The sequence below is a fragment of the Excalfactoria chinensis genome, chromosome 3, assembly GCF_039878825.1.
Source record: "Excalfactoria chinensis isolate bCotChi1 chromosome 3, bCotChi1.hap2, whole genome shotgun sequence".
Classification (NCBI taxonomy): Eukaryota; Metazoa; Chordata; class Aves; order Galliformes; family Phasianidae; genus Excalfactoria; species Excalfactoria chinensis.
In genome coordinates, this window is record NC_092827.1 from 19,633,366 (window position 1) to 19,645,840 (window position 12,475).

Below are 12,475 nucleotides of genomic sequence, written 5' to 3' on the forward strand. Positions count from 1 at the left end.
TTCAATGCCAAGTACAATATTTTATAGAAATCATTCTGCATTAACATAGTTTTATAACTTGGATAAAATAAGGCGGGTTTACAGTGCTGTAAAAACAGGATCTTATTTTAATGATCTCTCCCTTTATCATATTTGATAAGAGGATGCAGAGATGTTTTCATACTGCTTGGTTTTATAGATAAATGCTCAAGAATATCTGTCTTTTCATACACTAATTCAACACTATTCACAATAATACATATACAATTATTTCCTCTCTAAAATAACTGTCAATTAGAACTGGACAAATTTATATTTACTCACATCTAATACATTGCTACAATAAATATCAGTGGTACAGTGAAAGAAAATGTGCTATATGCTAGCCAAATTCTCTCTGAACTTTTGCTTTTAGAAGGTACTGACAGCTGACGGCCATCATTACAAATGTAACTGTGATCAGAGGCTGTAAGATTATTTTTTTACACCATTGTCTCAAAGCTTGCTGAGTAACACTGATGGACATGCCCTAAGCAAGTCCTGGTCAAAGCTGGCAAAATCTTTCATCTGAAGATTTGCAGGCCAGAAGCAACAAAAGAGATATGCTGCAGCTTAACGGCCAGGAAGCAGCCGTTTGTGTGGGCTTATCTCAAGGGAGATGGTCATCTCAGGGGGTGCTGCAAATGGCTCTTACCCAAGTACCCAGGAATGCCGTGTTGGCAGAAGAAGGATATGAAAAGGACCAAGCAACCCTGAGGTTAGGTGTCTGACACCAGAAGCCTCATGACTTGATGCCTGCATGCAGACAAACTCTCCTGGACCTGCTACCCGAGACTTGTCTCTTCCTTCTGGACTTGCTCTGCGCTGTACTTTCTTGCTGCCTAAAGCCGGCCACACTGCTGCTGCTCTCCCTCTGTGCTTTAGCCTTGGACTATAGGACTGGCATGCAACAGGATGCTTCTGGATCTTGGTGGTGACTATCCCCAAGTTATGCAATTCTTGCTTCTTTCTTACCTTTCCTATTGCGTGCTTTCCTTTCCCCATCACCCTAATTTATAATAGTCACCAGTCTCCCCCTCACCATCTCCCTGATTGATTAAGATTCATAATGAACTTGTTGAACCAACATTTGAACTGTTGTTCTTAATCTCACGTTGGGTATACATACATCAAAGAACCTCCTCTCCCTCCTATAAATTGGAGTGAGACAAAGGCTAGATCAGAATATGAGTCAGATTTGCTGGAAGAAATACAGGATGTTGATTAAAAGGTATGCATAATTTATTAAGCTATTTAATTTATCTGCACCTACTGTACATCATACGAGTTTGAAGACCAAGTTGTTTAAAAGCAGACATTAATCACTGTTGAATAATGGAGCCTCACAGTATGATAAATCTTAAAATGAATTCTTAAAATTCTTAAAATACACTTTGCCTGCCACTTCAATATTACCCGTGAGTTCAAAGATCAATACTACCCAGAAATCCAAGATTAAAAAAAAAAAAAAAAAAAAAAAAAGCAAACAAACATCTCATTACTTATTTGAAATGTAAGGGGAAAAAATTGTTGAGTAACCACATAAAAATTGACTGAAAACTCTGCTAAGGCAACTGCTAAATTTATTACCTCTCCTTTTGCAAAATAAGCAGTAAAAAGTTTGTAGAGAAAACATAAAGGTTTTGCTTCATTTCTGTAAAAGAGAAAATAAAACAAATCTGGACAGGAAAAAACCAAAAAGGAATGCTTTTTTCTGCTTGTAATATTGAATTCTGACCCTACCTGATAGTTTGAGTTGTAGACTGGATGCTTCAGTGAATGTGGCATTCACTTTGCTGCTTGTAGTGTTGAACCAATCAACAGTAAGAGTAGCAGGCTGTCTTTTACCTAGATATTCATAAAATCCTTTCCACAGTGAATTTACAAAAAACACATCTGAAGGAACTGAGTGGGCCAGGAAAAAGAAAAAAAAAAAAAGAAAAAGGAAAAAAAAAAAAAAAAAAAAAAAAGAGAGAGAGAGAAAGAGAGAAAACACACTGAACATTAAATTACAACAAAGCAATGATCTTTCTAGCCATAACTACTCTCTTCAGTTCTTCAGTTTATCTGTTACAAAACCAATCTGCTATTCTAAGGAGATATTACAGTAACAATTTTACAATCTTAAAGATAGTCAATTTAATGACCTTTCCACACAACAGTCTGTACTATATTATACTCACTACAATATATGTTCTTCAATAATGTTGTATTTCATAGCTTGAGTGCTTCAGTGCATGTCCACAAGACTATGAAAAATAATGGACGCTTCCCCTAAAACCTTTAGTATATCATGAAAAAAATAGGTCATTCTCAAGGAAAGAGACAGACTTAGGCCACCCTGCTTGTTTCATGAATAATGCAACAGTGTGTGTAATACTCAACTGTTTTCACCGAACTCCTGATAGAGTTTACTGCAAGTTTGTATCATTCTTTCTGACTCCACATATTTTCTCCCCACATTAACGATAATTTATTTATTTATTTATTTATTTATTTCATAGATCTCAGTCCATAAAAATCATATGATTACTGCAAAGGTCTCTCAGACTTATTTTCCTAAATATCTGTCATTGCGTAGCTATAACGGTGACTTTCAGTGGATCTGAAACCCAATGTTTTAAAAGTATGTTTGTCTTTTATTCATCATCAAATAAAAATATGTGTATGAATTCATTCCTGTGGAGGTGAAGGTCAAGCATTACTGACATGAAACTGTTAACAGCTTTGATAGTTAATATGTAAGACTTTGTTACAAAGGAGCTGACACCACACTTTTGTTGTCACATTTAACATCTTCAATATCTGGCATCTCTGCACCCTTTAACTGTTAAGCTGTTAATCTATACTCCGTGGAAACTGCTGTGGAGTCAGAGTGGCTTTGATTGCATTCTGCTCAGCTCCTGCAACATCCATGCCTCCCCCACACACTACACAAATGCAGAAGGAGAAAAATGAAATGGGTTTTGTTATACAAATGGTGAATCAACTATGGATCCCTCTCAGAACATGAAAAATGGGAAAATCCATGCCTGCTAATTAAAACAGTATCCTAACAAGTTTTGGTAGGGCTGCTCAAAACAATGAGAACCATGGGAACCACATGCATATTTTAAATCTTAAACTTCATATAGGTATTGAGAGAACTAGCTATTTGGAACTTGTATTTCATTACAATTTACTGTTAAAATATTACTATTTCACATAAAATCATTAACTCTGGGAAAATAGCAATTTAGCAATAAACTAAATTTCTTTTCAAATATTAAAAGGTGGAAATCAGAAAATTAATCTATTGTGTTATTAAAACTTGAGCTAAGAAATATTAGCTTAAAACCATTAAGACTACAGATAGCAGCAAACAGAATTCCACCAAAAGACAGGCTGCATTCCAAAATACAGTGTTCTATACACAATAAAATCCATAATTAGAAAAAATTAAAAAATAAAAAAAAATAAAGAAAGCTTAAAAACTTTTACTCGTTAATTACAGCTATTTATTACTCAGTTTCAAATCCTTGCTTACCACTTTCGGCACATTTAAAAAGTAATAGTCAATGTTTTTACAAACATACCTTTTGAATATCACTTATTTACCAAAACAGGTCATAAACAACACGATACAGTGAGATAGTGAAGCTCTGCAAAGTGAATGCATTTGATTTGGTCTGTATTTTAATTTGGCACTGAACTTCAAAACCTGTGTGGTAGCAGATTGATGGATGCCCTAGCTGTTGAGCGAGGCAAATTCTGCAATAAGTGAAGACTGGTTTTTAATTATAATGAATACACACTATGGCTTGAATTACTGCAAATCTGTAGAATTGATGTATTTAGAAACAACTAAGCTCAGATTTCACCTGACACTCAGGTGTTAGGTGTTATGTTCACATATAATATTAATGTCCTTGTGGCAAGTTAATTACTAGCAGAAGTACCTTTTAATCTCATATGTTTTACAGTCCTTCTGTGAATTGCTGACTGTTAAGCATTCTTTTTTTCCCTGTAGTTTACTAAAATTCAGAATTTACACTTGCAAACTCATTTATTTGGTGGGCAAAAAAAAAATCTGTTCATAGTTAAATAAAGCAGTAAAAAGAAAATGTCTCATTTTCCAAAAATGATTGGAAAATCTACATAAAGGTGCTACCATATGTATTACTATTTTGTCTTTAGCAGGACAAAATTGACTGTTCAAATCTTCCTATTGTCCACACAGTTTAGGAAATCCTGGCATAGACTAACTAAGAAATCAAGAGATTCTATGAATTGAAGGTCAAGAAAATTTCTAAAGCTGATTTTTTATTTATTTTTTTTCCTGGTTTCTTACAATGTATAAGATTGAACTTTGAACCCAGTACCTAAACTTATAGTCTGTGCTCATTATAAGGCTCTCAGTTATAGCAATCTCTCTGATATAAAACTCATTCAGATGTACTTCTTGTTTATATGGTTTATCCTCTTGCCTTGACATTTTTTCTGTATATGTGGTTCACAGAATTGCTAAATTATTGTTTGGGAAAGAATTTGATAGAGTAGGTTAAAATGTGGTACTTGCAATTATGAATGACCTCAACATTCATATTCATTTTGAAATGAGATATAAAATACTTATTTTAAATATTGGAAGTAGTTTTATCATCCATAGCAATCTAGGGTGTGAATCAATTTATTTATTTAGATCTAAAACTCTTCTTGTATACAAACCTGGAGTTTTAGTTATTGTTTCATTAACTTCTCTCACTCCTTTACCTACAAGTAAAAAGACAAATTATCATTTTCATGAACATATTTGTTATTTTTTAATAGAATGTTAAAACAATGACTGATCGATGCAATTATCCCCTATACAATAAAGTTATTTATTAAACAGAAGTAACTGACATCTTGAATACTTAACATGTTCAAACCTATGCACTTAAACAAAAGCCACCAGAAAATAATTTAGGAAAGCAACATTTTTACTGTGGAAAGTTGTCTGGTTATATAATTATTTTATACACTTAGGCCTACAATTTTATATCAGTCTCTGCTATAAAAGAGAGCCTTATTCAGGGGATAAGTACTATATCTAATTATGCATAATATTATGTTAAATATAACTACATTAGTAAGATTTACTGCAGATTAGCAAAAAACATCTGGATTAAGAGGACAAGATCAGATATCATAGGAAAGAATCACAAAATATAACATTTGCTTTACTTCTGATGTTCTCAGCAGTTATGTCTATTGATTTCAGCTAAAGCTGTGGCTTCATATTGTTAGACACTTAAAAAATCACTGCCTGGTAGTAGATTTTGTCTTAAATAATTTTTGGTTCTTTCTCTTTAGGAGGAGATATACAGATTAGAGTGTTTAAGAGACAAAATAGGACAAAAAGCATGGAGTGCACAAAGAGAATTCTATCTAAAGACTGCATGGCAATAAAAAAGAAAATAAACTAAAAGCATAAAAGAACTCTTACTTCATTGTATTAATTACATATTACCCATAAAAAAATCATCCTTTACTCATCTAGAGTAAGATTAATTTTTATGTGCAGATTTTACTTCTCTAGTTGAAACAAAGAACTTCAAAATGAACTACAATTCTAACCTCAATTCTGTTCAGAGTTCTTTGACACATTAGAATTACAAATAGTGTTGCAACTGTCTTTCCCATGGCATCTGATTGCCTTTCTTTTGATCATTTTACAAAAATTAACTATTGAGGTTTGATGGATTAGGTACCTATTCATGTTTATTCACATGTAGAGGCCAAATTTAGCCCCCACAATTACATACTCAGAGCTATTCTAAGACAATTATAGGAAATCTACATGGGCATAAATAAAAGTGTAATCAGGTGCAAACATTTAATTTATCTATTTATTAGTTTGTAGTTCTTTTTTATTATGGATGTTTTTCTCAGACAAAAGGCATCCCTGAATGAATCTAAAAGACAACTGCAGTGAAATATTTTTTTCATAATTCTAGAAAATCCTATATTAACACAAAAGACATTGAAATACCGTTTAATACTATGCCATAAGCATTAGGAGAACTATAGTTAAGAGTAATACTTTGTATTTTGATGGTCTTTGTTGTTGTTTGCTGGTAAGGAGTAAAATCATGTATGTGTGCATACGTATACATATAAATACACATACCTCTATGTTCTGTTTGATTAATTGTAGGTGCTGTGCTTACTTTTAACTTTTAAAATGGTTTCTTTCACAAAATAAAAAACTTTTGTGTCATTTGTGTTTTAAAATAGTAATCCAGGAAATTCAGTCCTAATATATAAAAGGCAAATGTTGGGGAAAATGAAATTCATCCAAATAGGACACAACATATCACATAATAATGACTTACTTTTACAAATAGGTGATTTTCCTGTCCATTTCATATCTGGCTTACATGTCCGATGCTCTGATCCTCCAGCAAGAAAAAATCCTGGCTGACAGGTATACACCAAAGTATACCCTAATGTAGGAAGATCTATTGCTTTCACATCTACATGTGCCGGTGTCTCTGGCTGCCTGCATGCATGAGCTGCAAAGGGTTTGTAAGAGTTAGAAAACGATACCAAACAGCATCCACAGGATTAGCTTACTTAACTGAAAAGAAATGCATTCCAACATGTTCCCTGTCATTAGGTAAACTTTGTACACCTTTTAGAAGCATCAGTAGTAACAGTGAGAGGGCTTGTGGGAAGATGAAAATGATGTTTTTGAGCAATACGCCAAATCATGATAGCAAGACTGGAAATAATTAGAGAGGGGAAGCACAAGTGACTGCATGCTCTTTGAATATTGTACTGTCACAGCTTCAGGTATCATTTCCATTTTAAAGAAGCTTAATGTAGAGTGAGAGTGGTTACAGTGATAAATAAATTTATTATAACTTTCAAATGAACTGAAGTTTCCATATGAAGGCTTTCTGTTTCTTTGTCTGTTGTACATGGTGTTGATTTATAAATATACAAAGATAATTTGAAATGGGTAAGAAAATAAAAGATTAATCTAAAACAACCAATGCAGTATTTTTTTAAAGGAATATTGTGCATTGCGTATTCAAGAAGAAAACAAACAATATCTGTAAAATTTTACTTAAAAGTAACATTCTAAATACATATAAAAGCATACAGAATACTGTTAAATAAAATTGACTTCTTTGTAGCATACTATTTAATATGATTTCCTCATGCATTAATCTGTAACTCTTTCAAAACTGCATAGTGTGCAGACTCATTAGATAAGAAACTGCACTTACGGATACATTCAGACTGTATGCCACTCCAAGTTAAGTTAGCAAGACAAGAACGGGTTGTAGATCCCTGAATATGGTAACCTTTTCTGCATCTGAAAAAGACTGTACTTCCAACCTACGGATCAAAACAGAATATTAGATGAAAAAACTAGCCATCATGTGTAATTGGACATCAAGACAGTGATAAGCTAATAGAGAGGTATTTCTTTTTCAAAAGTGTGTCCTCTGGTTACTGTTTCTAAGCTTTTTTTTTTTTTTTTTTTTTTTATACTGTGAGAATTATGAACAATAACCTCATTTGAAAGCATTAAGTAGAAGAATATTGACAAGGCTGTGCACACAGAGAATAACAGCATTTCCTCTTAAAAGTTTGGCAATGTGACAAAATAAAAGAAAAATACAAATCTGTTTGTTGTAGTTCACTGCAGAAGAGATTATAGCTAGTGTTGACTGCCATTCTGACTCTTTTGAAATTGCCACTTATGATACAATAAGTAATGATGAGTTGCAAATATTTTCTTACTGATCCAAAAGATGAAGGAATACTTCAAGGTCTAGGTGCAGGGTAGTTACAAAGTTCTGTTTATTTTTTATTTTTACAGGAAAAAAAAAAAATCTATCCGTCTATCTATCTATAAAATTATAATACCTGGATGGAAAAAAAAAAAAAAAAAAAAAAAAAAGCCCCACACACTGCAACAGCCACAGGGCAGTAAAGCAAAAATGGTATAACATCAAACAGGGAACAAAATAAATAGGACAATACAGCAGTGAGAGTAGAGTGAAAAGAAAAACAAACAGTAAAGGTCAGCAGCCTGTCATGCCATGTCATAAACCAGTATATTTACATAATATGTAAGTAACTGGAATAATTATGTATTACTTACTTGTAATATACATGCACAAAAAAAATAAGAGTAATAAAAAAATCTACATGACTAGTTTTAAGAGAAGTCTATATCACTTTGTATCAGACAGTGATCTCATCATAGTACTGTTTTATATACAACTTAAATGTAGAATTAGTATTTGAGTTTGAGTGAAAGAACATACTTGAGAAAGACTAAGTCCAGAACAAATTAAAATCTTCCACTGCCTCCACAAATGAACAACTCTAACAGAACAAGAGAAAGTGTTTTCAAGCTTAAAGAGGGTAGATTTAGGTTAGATATAAGTGGAAAAAAATAAAAAATCGGTTACAGTGAGGGTGGCGAGACACTGGAACAGCTTGCCTATTGATTTGGTTGATGCTCCATTACTGGAGACTTTCAAGGTGAGGCTGGATCAGGCCCTGGATTGCCTGATCAAGCTGTGATGTCCCTGTTCATTGCAGGGCAATTGGACTAGATGGCCTTCAGAGGTCCCTTCCAACTCTAAGGATTCTATGATTCTTACGCACTTCCATGTCAGACAGCCCTTCTACTGCCATGTGTCACAAGACAATAAAAGGTTATGGAATACAGATGGGAAGATTCAGTCTTTACTGCCATACCCAACCATCAACACCTGCTTCTGATATTGCGGCCAACACTGTAAAACAGGAGGCATTACTTTCGGTGCAGCCCTTGTAAATAATGATTGTGCATTGTTATGTCTGCACCCAGTTTTATTTCCTCAGTCACTTTTATGAGGAAAACAAATAATATTTGAGAAGTTTAGAAATCCTAGAAGAGTAGAGCACCTGCATCTACCACACAGAACTATTTTATATTCCTTGACTTTCATTAGAATGTAACATGAACTGATAAATGAGTAAGGACACTGACTTTTTTTGTCAAGGACTTCACAAAAGGATCAGACAGATCTTCAGTTGTTAGGTATTTACTGACTATTCATCAGTGTAAGACAGAATTATGATCAAAAAGTGAAGTAATTATATCATGCCATATCAAATTAGGCAATCAATTTATAAATAGTCCTCCTTGTTGAAGTCTTCTAGAGAATACATGATGTATTGCAAGGTTAAAAGTTCTTTCTTCAAACTATATGTTAAAAAACAAAAGTGTTGAAATTCATGAAAGTTTACATTAGACAATTAAGCCTACAGATAAGACAATATGTTTGTGATTATTAAATGCATCTTCATTTTAAGAAGCTAATAAATAAGAGAAAGAATTACCTCATAACCTCTGGAACTGTTTTGTATTCCAAAATGTGGAGTGCCGGGGTCTGTACATGTATTGTGAGCCGGATCTATTGTAATATATGAAACATTTACAGATATTACTACTGCGCAGAAAGAATAGGCTAAAACTATTTGCAAAGATTAATTCATCAACGTACAATAATAACAATCACATATTTAATACATGTGCTATTTCAATATACAATGTAATACAGTGGTGAATGCAATAAAGAGATCAATGTTTAATTCATATTTAAAACAACAGCAACAAATCTGCTTTCTTATAGCAAGTAAAATACTTCCATTTTATAGAATTTGTTCTATGTCATCATGAAAATAAATGTTTCATAAGGATATTATCTCAGATTTTGGTGGAGAATAAAGATAAAGCCCTCTCCCCACCCAAAAAAAAAAAAAAAAAAAAAAAAAAAAAAAAAAAGACGCACGCACCAATAGAGTTTGGTTAATTAAATGATCATAAAAAGAAATGATCATTTTCATAAGTATAAATTAACACACTCTAAAATCAATTTTGATTCACTTATGCCCACTTCACATTCTGATGGTATATTTTCTCCAGGAGTTCCAAAGAAACAGATATGATGGATGTCTCTGCTATCTGATTCCTTCCTGGCAATCAAGTCTGTGTTTGTGCAGACTGCAATTTGAAGAACAGAATTTGGGCCTACATTTTATCTGTAACAATTCATATTTTTCTGTAGAAGAAAAACTGACACATATAACACATGCTATTTCACTCTCAGTCAACATCCCCTTTAATGCTGACTATCATAAGAGCATTACAGTTCAACTGTGCTGACGTTACTAAAATCTTCAAAAGTTAGGTGGATGTTGACCTAACATGTGAAAATAGAAGTCAAACATATTGAGAAGTTCCAGGACTGTTTACAGTTTATCATGAGAAGGAATACCACTGCTATTAATAGAAATATAGATCAGAATTTTCATATAACATCTATATTATGCTATATAAAGCATGAACAGAATTGACACGATACCATTTTGAAATTTGATTCACTTTACATTTTGTTTTTGTAAACCTTCTTGCATCTGTTAAAAAAGCATGGATATAACAGACTTCTCAGCTTATAAAATCCATGGACAGAAGAAGGTTTGAACTCATTTCAAAGAACTGTATTGAATTCTTTTTGAATTCTATTTTGAATTCTAATTTACAAATACAGGCAGGTTTTAATAATCATGTATTTCATCTTCTCTCTGAGTGCTCAGTCTGGCTCTTTCACAAAGCTGATATCTCAGACACAGGAAAACACATAACAGGGCTACAGACTATATTGTAATGAATTTATATAGAAATATGAGAGTCTTTTCCTATGATCACACCAAAATATTTTTTTTTTAAATCAAGTCACTGGACCAATTGCTGATGTCAGTGGGAGTTACAGGTGTCCAGCATTTCTCGCAGTTAAGCTGATTATGTATCATGCTAAAAGCCTATCACTTGTACACCAGTCAATGAGAAATGGGTAGTGCCTGGCAGTTTACCAGAATTTCAAATGATCAGACCCTGCACACTTCACTGTTTTGAACTGTTCATAAGGTCCAAAATTTTTTTGATTTAGGATTGATGCTGACAAGTGCCTTTAACTCTTCAGTGACAGAATCCACTCTTTAATCTGCCAAAATCTTCTGTGTATTTAAAAGACTCCATAAATAGATGGAACTAATTTATTGGCACTCTGCATTTCAAGCAGACAAGCAATCATGTGAATTTATGAATGACTTCATAAGTGACTGTGTTTATCCTATCTTTTTATCCTATCTTTTTAAACTCAAAATACAACCTTATTTACTGGATTCTTTTTATATTACACAGAAGTTTTCTGCATTTGGAAAGCTAATTGTTAGACTCGTGATAGTGTAATACTGTATCATGAATATTCTAAACAAGAACAGCATAAGTAAAGGTAATTAATACCAATGCATGTCGGTTGTATTCCACTCCAAGTACCATCTGCTTGGCAAAATCTTCTTGAAGAGCCTATCAGAATAAAAGGAGGTCTGCACTGAAAGCTAACTTCAGATCTGTAGGTGAAGCTTTTTCCATTCAAGCGTCCTTCTGCTGGAGTACCAGGGTCGCCACAGAACACCGCTAATACATGAAAAAAAGAAAAGTTCAAGTCAGGAATACTTAATATGAGAAGAAATGCTATCTTGTTCATTTATCTGTGTAGCTCAAGTACATTATTGACAGCAATTTAAAAATAACTGTCACTCTTATAGTTAATATAAGCATCAATATAAACCTGTAAAAGCAGACCTTTTAATTGACACACTTAAATGCTTATTAGATTTGGTTCACAAAGTAATCTCAAAGTAGTCAATGCTAAATGCCTGCTGTTTTCACATCATTCACCCTCAAGTGAGTTGGGCTCAACATGTTTGAACTAACTAAGTAAAGGGAAAATGTTTGCCAGGGTCCTGACAAATTTCAAGTATTGAAGGACAGAATATGACAACTTAAGAAGAACCTGGAAAACAAATGGCAAACAGTATGTGATCAAGCCAAATGCTTTTTAAAATGTTAGGAAAAAAACTGACTGTAAGTTTGAGGCAGTTTGGTGAATCCCAATACAGTGGACCCTGAAAACTTACGCAGACATTGTGGGATGTCTCCCCGCCATATTCCTTGACCCTCGCAGGAAAGAATAGCTGTATTAGATAGCTGATAGCCTTCTGCACAGCTGTAACTCACACTAGCACCCCAGCGATAATCAGATCCTTCCACTTTTCCATAGAGTACTGGTGGAGGAGGGCCACAGGTGATAGCTAGATCATAAAAAGAGAAGGTGGAACATTAAGATTTTATATGGTTTAGGGGAATGTGACACAATATCTTGTTACACTTTTGTAACTAATAAAAAAATAAATATATACTGTTCAGGTCTAAAAAGAAAAAAAACAAATATCAACATAGCAAACTGTAATAAATACAAAAGTAATATAAATACAAAAATACCACCCCAAGGCCTGGGAAGTCTCTGAGCTCTAGGTTGCTGGAAGCTAGAAAAGTATACACCTTACCTAGTTCTGAGTC

General features: G+C 33.4%; 1 protein-coding gene across 3 annotated transcripts in view; it reads right to left on the reverse strand.

The window, feature by feature from the left end:
- Positions 1 to 12,475, reverse strand: part of CSMD1 (CUB and Sushi multiple domains 1) — a 935,567-nt gene that overhangs the window by 12,661 nt on the left and 910,431 nt on the right. For 2 of the 3 annotated variants that reach the window (XM_072330835.1, XM_072330833.1), the window contains 7 exons: positions 12,034 to 12,207; positions 11,357 to 11,530; positions 9,391 to 9,464; positions 7,275 to 7,386; positions 6,375 to 6,554; positions 4,726 to 4,770; positions 1,762 to 1,923 (listed from right to left, as the gene is read on the reverse strand). In XM_072330835.1, coding sequence (XP_072186936.1) covers positions 1,762 to 1,923; positions 4,726 to 4,770; positions 6,375 to 6,554; positions 7,275 to 7,386; positions 9,391 to 9,464; positions 11,357 to 11,530; positions 12,034 to 12,207 — 921 coding nt within the window. The remainder of the gene's footprint in view (positions 1 to 1,761; positions 1,924 to 4,725; positions 4,771 to 6,374; positions 6,555 to 7,274; positions 7,387 to 9,390; positions 9,465 to 11,356; positions 11,531 to 12,033; positions 12,208 to 12,475) is intronic. The other variant, XM_072330834.1, reaches the window with a different exon arrangement.